Source organism: Molothrus ater, chromosome 2, assembly GCF_012460135.2.
Source record: "Molothrus ater isolate BHLD 08-10-18 breed brown headed cowbird chromosome 2, BPBGC_Mater_1.1, whole genome shotgun sequence".
Classification (NCBI taxonomy): domain Eukaryota; kingdom Metazoa; phylum Chordata; class Aves; order Passeriformes; family Icteridae; genus Molothrus; species Molothrus ater.
The window spans coordinates 38,052,113-38,069,792 of NC_050479.2; the positions used below are offsets into that span (position 1 = coordinate 38,052,113).

At 38.3% G+C, this 17,680-nt stretch overlaps 1 protein-coding gene across 1 annotated transcript; it reads left to right on the top strand.

Moving 5' to 3' along the window:
- The first annotated feature begins 8,920 nt into the window (after positions 1 to 8,920).
- SLC10A2 (solute carrier family 10 member 2) lies at positions 8,921 to 17,176 on the top strand. The gene is made up of 6 exons (XM_036389284.1): positions 8,921 to 9,342; positions 12,405 to 12,523; positions 13,655 to 13,743; positions 15,879 to 16,054; positions 16,623 to 16,780; positions 17,052 to 17,176. The coding sequence occupies exons 1-6, from the start codon at positions 8,921 to 8,923 to the stop codon at positions 17,174 to 17,176; spliced, it is 1,089 nt and encodes a 362-aa protein (XP_036245177.1).
- The last annotated feature ends 504 nt before the right edge of the window (positions 17,177 to 17,680 follow it).

Sequence of the window (17,680 nt, forward strand, 5' to 3'; positions counted from 1 at the left end):
AATAGTATGTATGTAAATAATCATACATTTAAATTTGCAAACTGAGTCACACTCAAGAATCACTAAGAACAGTGAAACAAAGTTTATAGATTACATGTCCTCATTTCTGATAATGTATCAAAAATGACATGAGGTTTTTTTCCTAGTTAATGCTACTTGACAGTAGGTCACCAGGTTTTTGACTGATCACAGAATCCTCATGAAGAGGAAATGGATATTACTTAAATATCTACTGAAGATCTTGATGTAAAAAAATCTAATACTGCCTAAACTTATTTCAGCAGCAGAAAAAAAAGTAATCGCTTAAGTATGTTGTCATTTAATGAAGGAGGCTAGGAAAGTTTTTAGAGGAGTCACTTTATTTACATGGAAATTCTCAGAAAGCACAGGTGCTCTCTCACCAGAAATGCCAAACCACCTCCACACCTATATTTAATAATTTTTTTTGTTGTATATACTTTATATACAAATGTATGTATGTATGTAGTGACTTATATGTGTTTGTTTTTACATATTCATATATAAATAACTTTTCTTGTAAGGATGAAATCAATACACCTTTTTGATTTATTATATTCCAAATAGGAGACATTCAGCTGTGTCCGAATGAAAGCAACAAGATGTAGATTATATTTTCATGGGAATAATTCCAGAATAGAACTGATGGAAATAATTCTGACAAGCATTTTCAGTGCAGATATCTGCACTAGCAAGCTTCAAGAAGAGTTGTGGGTCGTGTACTAACAGGTTGCTGCTGCAGGAGCCTGATACCAGGTGAGATCCTCAGGCTTTCTCTGAGCTGTCATTTACGCCTGACTGTGCCCCAGCTCCTGACATTACCAACAGGCAGAAAGCACAGCCAAGGTGTAGGAGCATGCAGAAAGTGTCTGGCATCTCTGCTGGGTTTTTTTTCACCCACTGGTTAAAAAACTGATGTGAGCTGAAGGGGTAGCAGATTTTAAATTGCTGTTTCTGCCCAGAGGGACCTGAGCGTGCATCAAGCAGGTCCCAGGCAAACCATCTGCAAAATTCTCTGAGCACAGCCTGCAGGTTGCTCCAGGCCAGCACTCCCTCAGCCAGCCCACAGAAACAATGTCACATAATCAAGTATTGACTAGGATAGAGAGAGGTCATGAGCAAACAGAGTTCAGGGAAAAAGGAACTTGGGCTCCAGATGGGCTCCAGGTCATCTTGTAGTTCTTGTATTTCAGGAGGCAGTGCAAAGAGGACCTGGTGCAGCTCACAGACCTATCCCCTGGCATTTTTGACCAATTGCTGTGCACAACTCCCACTCTGCTCCATTGCTTTTGTGAGATCACCCATTTTAAAGGATGTTGCATGAGGACACCAAGCATCTAAGACTGGATTCTCCTAGCTCCCAAAGGCCACAGGGTCGGTGTTGTTAACCCAAAGGGCTTACTGAAAACCCAAAATGTTATTCAGGTTCTATTAACTAATGAAACTTCAATACTACCATCTATTCTATTTGGATAGCTCCATGCATCAGTTAAGAATTATACTCTCATTTACACAAGCCCAGGGCACAGCTGGACTTGCTTTTCTTAAAGGTCTTTTCCAAACTTAACTCTTCTATGAACAATTCTATGACACAGACACTCACACAGAGGCTGCGCCTGTCCAGTCATCCTCAGCACTACAATACCCCAGGACCAGGGCACTTTCATCCTCAATACTTTCAACTCCTACAACCAGAGAGCCATCTGTCTGAATTTTCAAAACTGCATCACTGAAGTTTCTGCTATGCAGGCAGGTGGCCCAAATTTCCCAAATCCTAAGAACCCAGGAGCTCCCAGATAAAGTTGCACCTACACAGCACCCCTGAATGCATCATCATAATGTTTCACCTTATACATATCAAGTTAAATCTCAAATAACTCTAAAATGGTGTCTCCTGGTGATAAAAGGTATCCTGAAAGCAAACAGCCAAATAAGATGCTAAAATTAGTCTTATCAAAGCCAAAAATTTAAAAGTCCTAGAAACGTTATGCAGTCCCAACAAGTATTATCCACTGTAAAAAAAAGAAAAGGATGTACCAAGCAAATTAAAATTCTGTCAAGACAGACAGCAAATAATATTTCTTCCCTGAGAAGAGAATAGTTTTAGACTGGTTTTTCAGAACTAGTGTCTCATTGTATATAATTTATATATGTAAAGTGTATTCTTTTCCATTTTTATTTTTCTTCATTTCTGAAGTGCCTATAATGCTGGCATATTCCATATGTTGAAGGAAGATGAGAAATGTTACCAAAAAAAGAAAAAACACAGAAGTGGTGGGAAGCAGTGCTCACCATGGCCCTGCACAGCATCTAGCAGAAGTGGGATCTTAAACTTGTAACAACTGCCATCATCTGATTCTCCTCCCTCACACCTTACCACACCTCAACATATGCAATCAGAAAGCTTTAGAGTCAGCATTAGTTAAATCATGCTGGCTTTTACTTCAGGTGGATCCCAGACAGTTTTAATGAAGAGATTATTCTTTATATTTATGAGAAAATTGTATTCCTACATGACTCAAAACTTTCTGTGAATCTGCAGAAGGTGAAAATAGTACCTTGTAATTAGGGTGCCAAAGAAAGAGATGGTATACATGAGTCCCAGCTCAGACCTCTGAAGGGGCTCACCTGAAGATAGTCTGAGACCAGCAGCTCCCAATATGCTCTGTGGAAGTTCTTAGTTCAAATCTCTGCTGTAAGTAAGAAAAAGAAATGCTAAGGAACCGCCTGTGTCGTGTACACAGAGATCAGCCCAGTTTTGATAAGGGGGCCTAACCTTGTCACTTAATGAATTTGTTTGTGTTCATTAAGAAAGCCTGAATTCAAAGCAAAACAGCTGTTAAATAATGGGGAGAAAAAGAGCAAAACAAAGAAACAAAACCAAAAACAAATGTAAAAAATCTAAACCAAAACCCAAAAAACCTGCACAACTTTACTTTTGCATCTCCTCTCCTTTACATCTTTTTCTCATTCCCAGAAGTGCTGCTCAGCACTTACCTGAAACAATTCCAGCCACTTGACTTTCTGTTCCTTTTCAAATTCCTAGGCAAACTAAAAGCAGGAACTGAGTAACACTTCTCCACAAATTTCTTGGTTTGTGTTCATTAAAGGATGTGCTCTACAAAACCTGGCTCTCAACATCCCCAGTGTAGCTGTCTGATTCAGAACTGTTCACATGAGCCTTACCTTATTCTCAGCAAAGAACATCAGAAACATCAGGCACAATTCACTTTATTCAGCACAGCTATCCAGGCTGGGGCTCAGCTGTTTAAGTGTAAGTATCTAATGGTATTTTTAATGCCCCTAGGATATCTCCCCAGCCACGTCCCTGCAGGAAACACAACTCCCACAGCCCATGGCCCACCAACCAGCCCAGTGCAGATGACATGGATAACCTAAGCTGCATTCCCTTTGCAGTTTTGATCTGGAGCACTAGAGCAACGTTGAAACAAATCCCCAAACTGTTCCCATTTACCATGTAGCAGGTTGTTTAGCAGACAGGTTTTGGGGTGTGAAAACTGGTTTTGTTTAATGGTTTATAACTAAGCCAAAAAGGCCACTGCACATTTGCAGATGTGATCCACTACCAAGGATGTACGAGTTTACACCCATGAGTGATCTTTCAGACCGTTTCAAAGTACACATGTTAGGGACACCTAAATCAGGGAGACTAAACCATGCTGAAGTAAAATATCCAGATCACACATAGGGAAATTTTCAAGTCCCCAGCACTAAGTGCTTTGATCTACTAATCCGCTCCTGTCATGCTTCATTCCTTGATAAGCCATGTCCCATCCATTAACAGGTGAATTAATTCATGAGCATTTTTCACTTATTATCAATTGCATTCTACTGTAATTCTCTGCTTTCTCTGCTCTACCTTTATCTCTCAAAACAACAGAGAGAATCATTAGGTGATTTTATAATTATTATTTCTGTTAAAGAAAAAATATCAAGTTAATTTATCAATTATCTAAATGAAAATTTTAAAAGATGCAGCCTGGTTCTAGAGTTTGACAATGGTGGGACAGGCCACTGGAACTGCAGGCAAAAACACTGGTTTCCCACTACTTGTCAGGAGTTAAATGTAATGAACCAACACAGTAGGAAAGAAGAAACAGTATAAGTGGTTTCCCCTTCTGATGAAAATTAACAGAGCCAATTTTGGTTCCAATATAATAAAATTCCTGTAATAATTTTATTTTTCTTTAACCTTGTAGAATTAAAATCAATCAGACCTTTGATCTAGAATATATGCATCCATATTTTTTGGCCATTTATCCCAATTAAGCCATACTACTAATTAAAATTACAACTTTAAAAGGATGAGTACTGAAATATTTCTGTGGTGTGTTAACTCTCAAAGATCAAAGCCAGTCCTTGGTGAGGAACATGAAAACATGCTTTTATTAAGGAATTCCAATCCAATAGAATCATTCAAGAACTTACGCTTTTATACCTGGTAGTACGACTAATTTCTTTGATTTGTTATGAAATTATCTAACTTTCAGCTTTTTTAATCAATGTCAGAAGTCATTCTTACATTTTGGCAGTCAGAAGGCTACTTTATGCTTTTGGCAGTCTGTTGCTGTTTGTCTCACAGCAGACAGTCCTTATGAAAATGTGAAATACAGATTTCCCCTCATACATCTATCAGAAAAGAGCAAAGTCTAAGGCCTTTGCATTCTCTTACATGCATTTGTGTGGTAACTAAACTTTTGTTATGTTCTGCTGAAAACTCTCACATTTGGCTATTTAAGAGGGGCACACATGATTTGGATTGGGAAGTCTGAGTTGTGTCAGGAAATGAAAAAGCACTATAGATTTCTGCTTGTACAATAATTAGAGTTCTGACAAATCATAGCAGAACCCTATCCCTCCAGCCAATCTCTTATTCTGTGCAGGAATCCAGCCATGACTGCAAGGTGATTCTCTCAGAATCAGCACACCAGCCAGCTAAATTTGCCTGTGATCCAAGTGTGTATGCACATCAGGCTTTTTTCCCCAGCTGAGTTCAATACGTGTGCCCCCAATGTTTCTTTAGAAACTCAGCTCAAGGGTCTAACAGGCAGAGTCTAGATGTCTGCACCAGTCATGAAATGTAAAAATGTAAATGTAAAGATTCTGCAAGTTAGCTTTGCAGAAGACTTTGATAGGAAGCTATCCCAAGCTAGATGTGTTTTGATGTCATCACTTGCTCTCCTACTATTTCATGGAGATTTTCTTTTTTAATGCCTTCTATAAGCTTCCAACATAGTAAACTTTTAACAAATGAAAAAGAAATCTTCCATCGATAGCTGGAAATATATATACTAAAGTTTAAAGTTATAAACAAGGTCAGTAACACTAGGTACAGCTGCTGTCTCTCTTTTAAAGATGGTGGTTGTCCTGGTTTAGGGCAAATTTAGGAGAAATAATATATATATATATATATTTTTATGTATAAAATATCCAGCATAAACAGAACTGACGACTGGGGATACAAGCATCATAAAGTCACCCTATGACAGTGGTAAAAAGCAGGTAATTGACTTTAGAATTGACTTTAAGTAATCAATTATCTGAAAGCAAAGATTCTTCTAACCAAGACATAAATATACTAAGAAGCATCTCAGAGTCTGAATTAAGCAGACAGGGAAGATTCATAAGTCTCATTAAGAGAAACATCACAGGAATAAGCACCAGACAGCCTTAAAAGACAAACAGTTAAATTGCCTCTCCCAGTGAGGCTTCTGTATGCACTTACTGCTATTGTTGTTTTATAACTGCCTGAGTTAATGGATAAATCAATTACCTAATTGTCAGCACAGGAACAGATCCTTACAAGTTCTACCTGCCGGGATTTGTTCGCTGAAGTTGCACTAAACTCACTTGAATAAGCTGGTACCCTCATCACTGCAAAAATTCAAGACAAATCATAGTATTGCTGTTTGTGATGCAAATATACATTTAGTTTGGTATTTCTCTAGTTGAGCATTGATTTTTCTCATTTTTGATGTATGCTGGCAGTGTCTGGGTATGTTAATCATCACCAAAATGCCACCAAGTTCACTGCACTGCTCCTTCCTTCTGTGAATGTCAATGGCAAATGCTTAAAATCACCCTGACTAACACGTGCAACATGTCCAGGCAAAAGATGCCAGCTGGGTTCACAGAGCAGTACATAGTCCATCTTACCAGTTTAGCAGCATAACTTGAGTGGAAAAAACAGGCAGTGAAACAGAAGGCATACAGCTAAGTATCTCTGAAAACCATCTCTGAATTGCTGCTTTCCTTGAGGCTGTCTCCCACTAGCCTGCATTTAATCCATGCAAATGGATTAAATCCCAGAAGCACATTTTAAAAAGCAAAACAGACTTAGAGGAATGTTTGAAATCCAGCACTCCTGAGAGACCCACCTGCCTATTCAATAATACCCTACCTCCTGCAACATGCCAAGTTTTTTAACTGTGCCTGTAAATATTTCAATGTCTTGGATAAGGTTTTAGTTCCCTAACACAGGAGGACAGCTTGATACAGAAATTCCCACCTGTGCTATATTGTGGCAATGTCAGCCTAATAATAAGTTGAACTCAGAAGGACTCTCTTCTGTTTCCAGACAGCATTTTTGTGATCTAAATGCTAGCTGCTGAAATAATGACTTGCTATCATCCCTTTTGAAATAGAGGGGAAAAAACAAAGGCAAAGCTAGCAGTTAAATACAGGTTAATTTTACACTACTTGCTGCTCCACAAGGCCACACTGGTGAGTAGCTGATGTGCTGTTTGTCCTTAGCTAAACACAAAACCTGAGCATGAAAATCTCCCCCTACACACTGTTCCCAGAAATCAATGTCCAAAATGACAGCTGCAGAGGCTGGAGACCCAAACCAGGGACATTTCATCTGTGCTGTTTCTGGGGTTACAGCATCAAGCACCCCTGCAGGGCCCAGTCAAAGGGCCTGCAAGGAGACAGAGGAGGTAAAAGCAAACCCCTGCATGAGGCTCTGCTGAGAAACAGCCACTCTAAGCCTCACCTCCTCTCCCAAACTACTCACTCTGGGTTTCCACAGCATACCAGACATTTACAGGACTAGGAAATCTGCCCCTAGCCCCAGGGTTTGCTGGAGATTTAAAGACGCTTGTAAAAGAATTTTAGTTTCAACAAGAAACAAGTTCAAGTGCAAATCAAAACTCTGATAGAGGTTTTATAGAAAATATTAATACAGCATTATTAATATGGCTTTAAAAACCTTACTAGCCCTTTAAAATATTTGGATTGAAAAGTAAAATCTCCTAAAACATTCCGTTTGAAAGCTACCATAAAAAGGAGAATAAGTTTTTCTGCCAAACTCAGATCTTGTGGCTTTCTTTTCCTTTCATCTGCTCCTTATTACCTTACTTGTTGTTCTGTTAGACATATCCTACTCACACAGATGTGGCACTAATCACAGGGTAGGAGTTGCCAGCTGCCTGGGAGGATAAAGCTACTCTGACATTATCCCATCAGGCACCCAGCAGTGACTTAGGAGATACAGCCATTTAGCTGACCCCTCTGTAAAGAAACAGGTGCCATCTGAGCATGCTGGGAAATCCTTTCTAAGGCAGTCAGCTCACCCTACACAATTCAAGGTTTTAAGTTTAAAAAAAAAAAGCAAGTCCTATCATTCCTATCATTTCACACATTGATGTTCAGCACAAAGTGCTGAGACTTCCAGTGAGAGTCTTGCTTGCTGAAGATAATTATGGCTTAGCATGTTACTCTAGTAAAAAATATTTCTGTGTTGAAAAATAAAGATTATTGGGGGCATCAATTGCACTTTACATGTCAGACTCCATTTTAGTCTAAGATCCACACTTGAAGATACTTCTGCCACAAAGCTTGAGCACAGGTAAAGAAAATTATTAAGATTCTTCCTCTGAAAACCATCCAAATTTACAGATTTTCATGGAAGCCTAAGGGGTAAATCTTTAAAAGCTTTTCAAAATTTGAGACTGCTTTTGAGCCATGGGGATGACAGAGCACAAGCCATACCAAAGCCAGGCACAATAAACCTGTGTCCTAACTTTTGTGCTGTACCTGGTAAGAAAAGGTGACCTTCACTGTCATCCCTGGTGTGGATGCTGAGCGAGTTGTGGCAGGAAAGGGGATGTGGTCAGCTTGCTGGGTGCCATGGCTCCAGAGTCGTGTGCCAGCCTCACTGCCCTGCTCTCTGTTCCCCACACTTGACTCAGAGAATATATCTCCTTCCTCCTCCGCCCTTGCCACCCCACTCTCCTCCTCTCACTGTACATTACTTCCATTTCAAGCTGGATCAAAGTGTGACTGCACCTGCTGCACCTGGCAGAAGGTGTCAGGAGGACCCTGAATCTCCATGCTGCCAGAAACAATGATTCCATGTCATTCAAATGAGCCTGTGGGTTGTGCTGAATGTTGCATCCATTAGCAAGAGTTGCAGATTCAAATCATACCTCAGGACATCTGCTCAGGGTTTCTTGTGTCTTGGTTACTCACCACACAGACCCCTGTACTGCCATCAACATTGTATGCATGAGCAGGTCTCCCAAAGACATGCAAGAAACTCTAAGAATGAAGTCTAAACTTTCTCTTCCTCTTGTGATTCTCATTTTATGGGCTTAGCAGCACAAGCCTCCTTTAAACCTTTAAATATTAACACAGCTATTCTCTTCATGTGGGATCCCTCATTATCATATGAATAAATGATTAATGGTCACTGTACCAAAGAAGTGCAACTTTTATAACTATATGAATCAGCACTGAGCCAAACCCTTCAAGAGTAGTAAGAGTTTTCTGGCATTTATTGCACTTTATTGCTTCCTGGATCATTTAAAAGAAGTCACTGAGAAACAACTGTAGGCTTGAAAGTTTACTGCGGATACAGTGAGCAGTTCTGTATTTCAAAATGCAGACAAACTTTCTTTCCCAGCAATTTAATGCTGGTCCTTTGGCAGAAAACTCCACGGCCTGTCCAGCAAATGCTACTATTTGCGATGGCACCTCTTGTGTATTGCCAGAAGATAATTTTAATCAAACTTTGAGCATAATTTTAAGTACTGTTCTAACAATAATGCTGGCTTTGGTGATGTTCTCCATGGGCTGCAATGTGGAAATTAAGAATTTCTTGGGCCACATAAAAAGACCCTGGGGTATATTTGTGGGTTTCCTTTGCCAGTTTGGAATAATGCCTCTCACAGCCTTCTTGCTCTCTTTGGCCTTTGACGTCCTTCCTATTCAAGCTGTCGTGGTGATGATCATGGGATGCTGTCCAGGGGGCACAGCCTCGAATGTCATCGCCTACTGGGTGGATGGAGACATGGACCTAAGGTAAGAGCAGCTGTTCTCTAAGTACTTCATGTGGCTCTTTACATTGTAAATTTTACATTGAAAAGGACTGTCTGATCTGTCTGATGTTTTTCTTAGCTTCCTAGCACATGCACGGTGTTTTGTCCTTGTAAAGATGGTTAGTTACTGTAATTGCAGTAAATATAAGCAGAATAGCAAATATCCTTGGTTCATTGGGAATTCATGAGGAAGATAACACAAGAGAATTGTGTACAATAAAAAATATCTTTATTGTTAAAATTCAGATCCTGGAGCAAATATCATCTATGAAGACAAAATAATATATATTATGAAAACTTTGCCCAAGTTAAAATTACTTTTCTTTCTCCCAAGATTTTGAGTAGTAAAAATATTTTAAAAAACATAGGATTTTGGGACTAGAATCCTCTGTACAAAATAGCAGCTATGCAACTTTTCTTGGAAAAGAGCTCCTGTGGAAAAATATTTTCCCTCCTTTTGTGTTCTATACAATAAAAAGACAGGTATTTATTTTCTCAATGAATACTAGTTCTAATGAATACTTGTGATAATTCTTTCTGCTCCTGGAACCTTATGCAAAGTCTTCAAACTGAGGGAATATTTTACAGGCTAGAAAGCACTGCTTAAGGCAGCCCTGCATATTGGGAGTAATGAAAACCCTCCTTTGTGGCAGTGTAATGGTCTCAATGACTAAGTGCTATCAACTCAGAAACAGATGTGTAAGGGACCTGACATGGCCTAGGACATCAAACACACAGGAGAAGTGAACCCTACTCTTAATGCAAATTCCATGGGGGCTTCATCAACTCTAAGAGCCTCTAAAAACAAGTTGTCTTTTTATTTTTATATCCTGATTACTTTGGTCTAAAATAAAGAGGATCATTTCTCTCGTTCTTACGTACATAAATAAATTGGAACATTCATCCAATTTATCATATTCCAGTCTTAACTAGAAACGGAAGAAAATAGTAGAAGTAATAAAGATGTGAAGCTAGAGTAAAAAGTCTAATAATGTTAATATTTGTAGCTTTAGTACAATATTTTTTCCATCCTTTGAAAATATTGAACTTTTCTGTCACATACAGGTATTAATTTAAAAAACAGCTTTCAAATTATAAATTAGGTTAGCTCTGCTAGTCCTTGACTTCCCCATTGTAGACGAAAAATCTATGATATTAAGAACTTTAAGACTCTTAATTTCAACTAATACAGGTCTAAGAAATCACAGATGAAAAGATATTGAGTACAAGGCTGAAATTTTGTTCTAATCTCTCCCTGAAAGAATAAACTGAGCTAAACTATGCTTGGTCAGCTCTGTATGTTCAGAGTTGCTCCAATGAAATCAGTGTTAAAAATCCAGAGTTATAATGCTATAAACATGAACAGGATTTCTATCCCATGATGATGACAAAGGGTGAAGTTAATTGAAAATGCCTTTAAAAGGTTATTTTTCAGGTAAAGACCTCTACCTTAGGTCAAAGGCTTTTGATCAGTACATTTGCCACAAAGATGCAGGGACCACAGGATACAGGAGGTACAGCAGATTGTCAAGGCAGGCATCTTCTCTTCTCAAAAGAAGAATAACATTAAAAGTTGCATGGATGGTTTCTGGAGCCACCACAGAATCATAGCCACCACACCATTATAGAAACCTGCTCATCATATCAGACATTGTTTTGGTTCTAAGTGTAATATTTTATGCTTATACATTACAACCTATGTCTATACTTCTGCTTCAAAACCTCTGTGCAAATGGACCACAAGTTGGAGAAGGAATTAGTTTTATAATTAGCATTATAATCATAGTCAGGTGAAGTATGATGTTTCATATCTTTCTTAGTAAATCAAATCCAGCTGATATCCTCTAATGCTTCCCCATAGAGATATCTTTTGATATTTCACAATAACAACTGCTTCTGTGGAAACAGGGACTGGGGTTAGAGGATAGCCCGACTTTGGAGAAGGAGGTACATTCAGAGACAGTATAAAGATATAGGAAATACAGAGGTAGAAAACATGAGGGGCTTTTTTTTCCATTTGGGACTTCATCAAACCTTAATTGTAGCCTGTAACTCTTCTTCTCAGTAGGAGACTTCTATAGGAACTCTTTTGCCAGAGGCTCCTGCAAATTCCTATTCAGTGACTCTAAAGCAGAGAGTGACTAGAACCAAAATGAATGCAGATATTCCTGTGGTTTCTGCATAATTTTTTCTAGATTTCTCTGCATCTGCTCAGCTTGTGGCCAGGATCAGTAATCCCTTTTCTGAGGACAAGCGACAATAAAGAGAAATCTGAAGTGAGGCTCAGAAGAAAGCTTCCAAAATCTCTTAACTAGAACCTTCTCTCACTATTTTTGTACCAGAAAAATGAGATTTGCATGCATAATTTTATCCACTGTATTCCAATTCCTACTCCTTAAAACAAGGAGTTTCTCCCTTATTTTAGATGTCTTGCCTTTTCCTATTTCTTCACTCCTGTAGCAGAATGCATCTTTTTGTACAACAGAAAGCAGAAATATCTTTGTGAAATGCAGAAACAATCCTTTTGCTAAGCCCCACTGAGCAATGGTTAGCACCTACTTTTTGGCCTAGAGCAAAACAAGCCAGAAAAGGGAATTTTATTTTATCACATATCATAGGCAATTAAATGGATTTCTGTGCTATTGACTTCAGAGTGAAATTTTAACACCCTAGAACTGCTGGTATAATGAAAACTCCATTTGATGTCCATCTCTGCCCCTGTTCCCTGCTTACTGTCCTCTCTGAAACCAGACAGAAAGGCAGCATGGAGACATATTTGCCAACAGACCTTTCTGCTGGCACCTGTCTGACTGCCTCCTTTGTACCAAAAGTTATGGTTCTGTGGCTGCAGAACACCTTGATTTTTCATGTTTTTTTCAGCAGAAGCCATTCCTTTCATTTAGCTTTTCTCTAACCTGATAAATTGTCTGTAGCCAGCAACATTTCTTGCACAACCTTTCACAAGGTGTGAAATGGTAATAAGAAAATGAGAAAGACTATGGACTAGCATGAGATGAACTGTCACTGTAACCAATTTCTTTGCAGCATCAGCATGACAACTTGCTCCACGCTGGTTGCAATGGGAATGATGCCACTTTGTCTCTTTATTTACACCAAAATGTGGACTGATGCTGATGCAATTGTACTCCCCTATAACAGCATTGGTGAGTCCAGTGAAACAGCACTTTCTCTTCTGTCTATCCTCCATTCAGGGCAACCTATACCATCATCCTGCAGTCAGGAAGAAATCACCTAAGATTTTTAAAAATATTTCTCTTTCTACTTTTTAATAACCTCCATGGGCATTAGGACCCCCCATGAAAAATCACTTCATATCATCCACAGCTCTGCCAAAGAAAGACTTGAAGCCGTTATAAATGTTGTACAGATAATTATGACAAGAGTGTGCTTGTTTTTCCTTCTGAATGGCTTTGAGACCTACATGGTAGTGGGATAAGAATATAGAATAATTCAGATAGGAATAGCTGCTTCTTCTGGATGAAAGTGTTTATAACAGCTTTAAGACACAATCCTGCAAAGTGCTAAATGCTGAGGCCATAATCTGGCAAAATACTTAAGCACACGTGGATAATTAAGCAAGTGATTAAAGCTGCTGAGTCTCTGAAAAGCTGCAATCTACACTGCCAGGAGTGGCTTCATTTGACTTCCTGTCAAAAATCTCATTCAGCTACAAAGAGAAAATAGTTAAAGTATTTAGAAATACATGCTCCAGTGCTTTGCAGAGCTGTGGCCCTAGTGCTTATCAAGTGCAGTTCCTTGTTGTGCTAATCTTAAAAGCCAGCAGAATCACTTTCACATTCTTCAACTTCACTTCCCATTGTCCTAGGGGAAAAACAAAAATCCAATACGTTGCTTGTGCTTTCAAAATAAATACTGGAGGGGGAAGGCCAGAACAAAAGAAGCTCTAAACTGGTTGCTGACATGGTACAGTAGCGAAACACCTGCAGACAAAATGAACATTTAATATAGCTGCTCACATCACAGGATAGTGATGATTAGCACACTCAGATTTCTGTCTGCTTTTCTGATGCAGGTGAATGAGCATGTAGCTCAGCAGAATGGCAATTACTTCAACAGGCTGCCAAAGATAATAGAGTCTATAGAAAAGCAAATAGGCAGGTGTGGGTAGAGTGTGCATGAGTGCTCCAGGGTGTGCACACCAGAAACATCCCCTGAAAGGCTGCTCCAGGCCCACAGTCACACATCATGGTGTCTGTCCTATGGTAAGCTCTTGCACCATGCAGAGTCTTGACTTCTCTTTTCTTTTTTTACAGGACTTTCTCTGGTAGCTCTTGTAGTTCCTGTTTCAGTGGGAGTATTTGTCAACCACAAGTGGCCTAGTAAAGCGAAAATCATACTTAAGGTAGGATATATAAGGATGAAGTATAAGCAATTATGGACAAATTATGGAATCAGTGGGACCACTGAAGCAGTACATTGCTATTCATAGTATTAGTACTTGACTTCATAAGACCTGGAAAGTTTTCTCAGAAAATAAATGAGGTGCTGTGGAAATGTATTGCTTTTCCCCTGCACAAACATGCATGAGTTGCATGCATTATTAGCAACCATCATTATCTAAAGAACCTACTTTTGTCTTTGGCTGCAACTATGTTAGTAACTCAGTTCAGTATATAATGTAAACTGAAATTGGAAGGAATATCATTCAGGTGAACAGAAAGCAGTTTTTTCTCTGTAAAACAATAAAAAATAAAATAATTCTGGATCAAAATGCCTTTCTCTTTTTAAGAGAGTTTTCTAATTTTTTTGTGAGCCATTTTTTGAGTGTGAAGCCAATTTTTATTAAAAAATAATAAACATAAAATACTCCAACTCTTATATAAACCTTAGAGACTATTCACGAAATACAGGATGCCATCTTTGCAAGATGGTTTCAGTTACATCAAAAATATGGGAATTTTGGCAAAAACTGTTCTCATCAAAATAATAATAATAATTCAGCCACATCTAGGGTGACAGCAAATTAATTATTCTGTACATTTGGTTTAGGTTTAAAGAGATTTTCTTATGTGCTGAGAATTCTTGGCCTTTGCTAATCAGTCTTAGTTATTATATATTATCTAAATATCTATTATATATTATCTAAATATATTATCTAAATTTTCTTAAAGAAAACTAGTCTGGTCACATGTTTTTCTACCTATATTTGTTATCACTTCTTTGCTATTGGCTCAGACAGCATAGAGCACAAGTAAGGTCTTTTTAAGTCAATTCATTTTCATTAAACTGCTAGCTTATCACATTGGATTTTGAAATGCATTCACATCTTACTATTTCTCTTTAATCAGTTGAGGGGAAAGCACGGACTTGTACTCGCATGTGAAGAAACTCTACGTGATCTCTCAGCAAAACCCCATTTCATTCCTTCTTACTGAGTGGGTGAGCAGCCCACAGCCTTGAGAGTTTTCTTTGTGTAGGACAATGAAGCACCAAGTGAAGATTGAGCCATAGCTGTCAGATTAAGGCCTATATAGTGAGAAATTCAGACAAGAGAACAAAGACAGTGTACCAGGTGAAAGAAGAGCTTGTCATGGCCAGACCATGTTTCTTCTTCCGAAGTGCATGTGGTTAATAGCTCAGCCAAACAAAAGCACTTGTTCACTCAGTGCTCTTAAAAATACTTCAGCCAAAGACTGATGAAACCACTTCAATGGCAATACGTGTTTTAGCTGAGAAATAGATCCTCGTAAGCTTAGACTAAGAAGTGTGTCTCTGAGATCCCTGGCAACATAGCCTATAATGACAGACCTTCCACTTGGGTATTGAAAAGAGAGTGAGCTATAACTTTTTTCGGCAAGCAGTGGTAAAGGTCTCAGTACATTCAGTCTCAAGAAATAAGATCAACTACAGTGCTTAGGTCTATGTAAAAGGGCTATATAAGCTCATAACCAGTTTTCAAGCATGAATTTTTAGCCTCATTAAAGATTTACCCCTGCACTTGGCAAATAATTTCCTAGCGCTAGCTCACTAGCAATCTAGTGTCTAATTAGCACACACCGTACTAAGCCTCAGAGTGATTCACCAAGGCGGGGAGGAAAATGTAGTATTCTACCTACTAGGCTGTCAGTTTCTCAACAACTCTGGGGAAATTTTTCTAATGTGTGCACCATTCCTCACTCATATCAAACCTGTGAAATTACTTTTAATCTCCAGCCCTAAGTACGATTATAGTCAATGCTTCAAAAGACTAATTTTACAGATATCTGCTATAGAAACATATTACAGCTGTGTCTTGATCTAGAGCTGTAGTCACTCCTTGAAGTACATCATACATCTCCTGTTTGTTAAATTGGCAACTATCTCATCTCTCTGCCTGCTTTGAATTGCTGTAAACACTAGGTTTTGTGTTTAACGTGACATTTCAGTGACTCATGTTTGACACCATGATTTTTGCCATTAAATTTCCTTGACATGTCATTTGTGCGGTACTGTGTGATTCTGTGATTCTGACCCAGTCCCTCTTATTTTGCTTCACAGGTAGGTTCCATTGTGGGAGCAGTGCTCATTGTGCTCATTGCTGTGGTTGGGGGAATACTCTACAAAGGCTCCTGGATTATCACACCAAAATTATGGATCATTGGCACCATATTTCCAGCAGCTGGATATACTCTAGGATTCTTTCTGGCTCGTCTAGCTGGTCTGTCCTGGAACAGGTAATGCATAGTCTTTTTTCAACTGTGTAAAAAGATTTTATTCAGGGATTAATCAATGCTGAGAATGCTCTCTAAACATTAGTTAGGTTACAGAGTCACTCATTCACTGTCTGCTTTTTGTGATACTAAGTGCAGACAAAACTTTTCTCGTGCACATTTATTTACGGATTCTGACTATAACATTCCCTCCAACCCTTCATATGTGTTCCCTTTGTGTGCCAAGTCTTGCACTTCAAGCAAGTGAAACAGACCTGACTTGTAAGTGGTTTGGAAACTGCAGTAAAACCTCTGATGTAGATGCAGCAGTCTACAATTTAGAACACCATTGCAAGAGAGAGAGACAGTGAGTGCCACATATGTGCCTTGAAAGTGGTTCACAGTCTTCTACAGCTGCTGAACTACCAATAATTGGTGGTACTGGCCATAGGTGGAGTGTTTTGCTGACTATGTCAGCTGAAGGAAACAATTTTCTTAGTTATCCTTTACATTTTTTGCCTATCCAGATTAGTAAAAAGCATTGGATCCACTAGATGCTATTTCCCAACTGTCTTTGTATTATTCCCTTTAGGTGTCGTACAGTGTCTCTGGAAACAGGCATGCAAAACACTCAGCTATGTTCCACTATAGTACAACTCTCATTCACTCCCGAACAACTTGAACTGATGTTTACTTTCCCACTCATCTACAGCATTTTCCAGCTGTTGTTTGCACTACTAATTTTAGGAGGTAAAGTATAGTAATTTTATATTATAGCACTATAATTATCATTATTATTACCAGTTTAACTTTTCATGTATATTGAGAAAACAAGAAGGGATAAAAATAATCAAATGGATTTCAAAATCAAATCATAGCTTTAAAAAGACTTTCTGGAGGTTTTGAAATGCTTTAGCAATATAAAGAAAGAAATGTTGCATGAATATATATTACTACAGCATCTTTTTCAGGTATTTTTTATAATTCTTTTATTTAATACTGTCCATATATTGATCCTCAGGCTACCGTCTTTACAGAAGACACCACGTCAAAACAAAGACAGATGTTGAGAAAACAGCGCAAAAAGAGGATATAAAATCAGAAGCTAAAATAAATGGAGGATTTGTGTCAGATGAGATGAAATAGACAATTACGTCTGCTTCCACCAGCTGTGAAAATAAAGAATATATGGTTATTTAAAACTTTTTTTTCACATGCTGATTTTTCATGGTAATATTAAACAAAAGAAGAAGTTCTACTGACATTCTACAACAAGACTTTTAAATTATTTACTTAAGAAATATCTATTTTGATTTTTAACATGCCACAGTCATAGAATGTGGTTTTCAGGCTAATTTCCCAAATTATGGATTATTTTACATTTTATTATTATGGATTATTTAACAAAAAGAAGAATAAAGATGGGCTATTGCTAAAAAGAAGCAGATATCTGCAATACCCGCTCCAGCCCATGATCCTGCAAATCCATCTACTAATCTCAGCCCCACATAAAACAAAAAGAAATCTTGTGAAAGTGTCTGAGCAGGAACAAGAGTTGATATGGAAGATCTGGTAAGGCTGAATATGAATCAAGCATGAAATTGGACCAAGACAATAAAAGAAATAAAAGTTTCATTTAGGTCAGTCTGG

Coding starts and splice junctions, on each gene's coding strand:
- SLC10A2 (XM_036389284.1), top strand. CDS start 8,921: ATGCAGACAAACTTTCTTTCCCAGCAATTTAATGCTGGTCCTTTGGCA. Junction 12,524..13,654: donor ACTCCCCTATAACAGCATTG/GTGAGTCCAGTG, acceptor CTTTTTTTACAG/GACTTTCTCTGGTAGCTCTT. Junction 16,781..17,051: donor TGCACTACTAATTTTAGGAG/GTAAAGTATAGT, acceptor ATTGATCCTCAG/GCTACCGTCTTTACAGAAGA.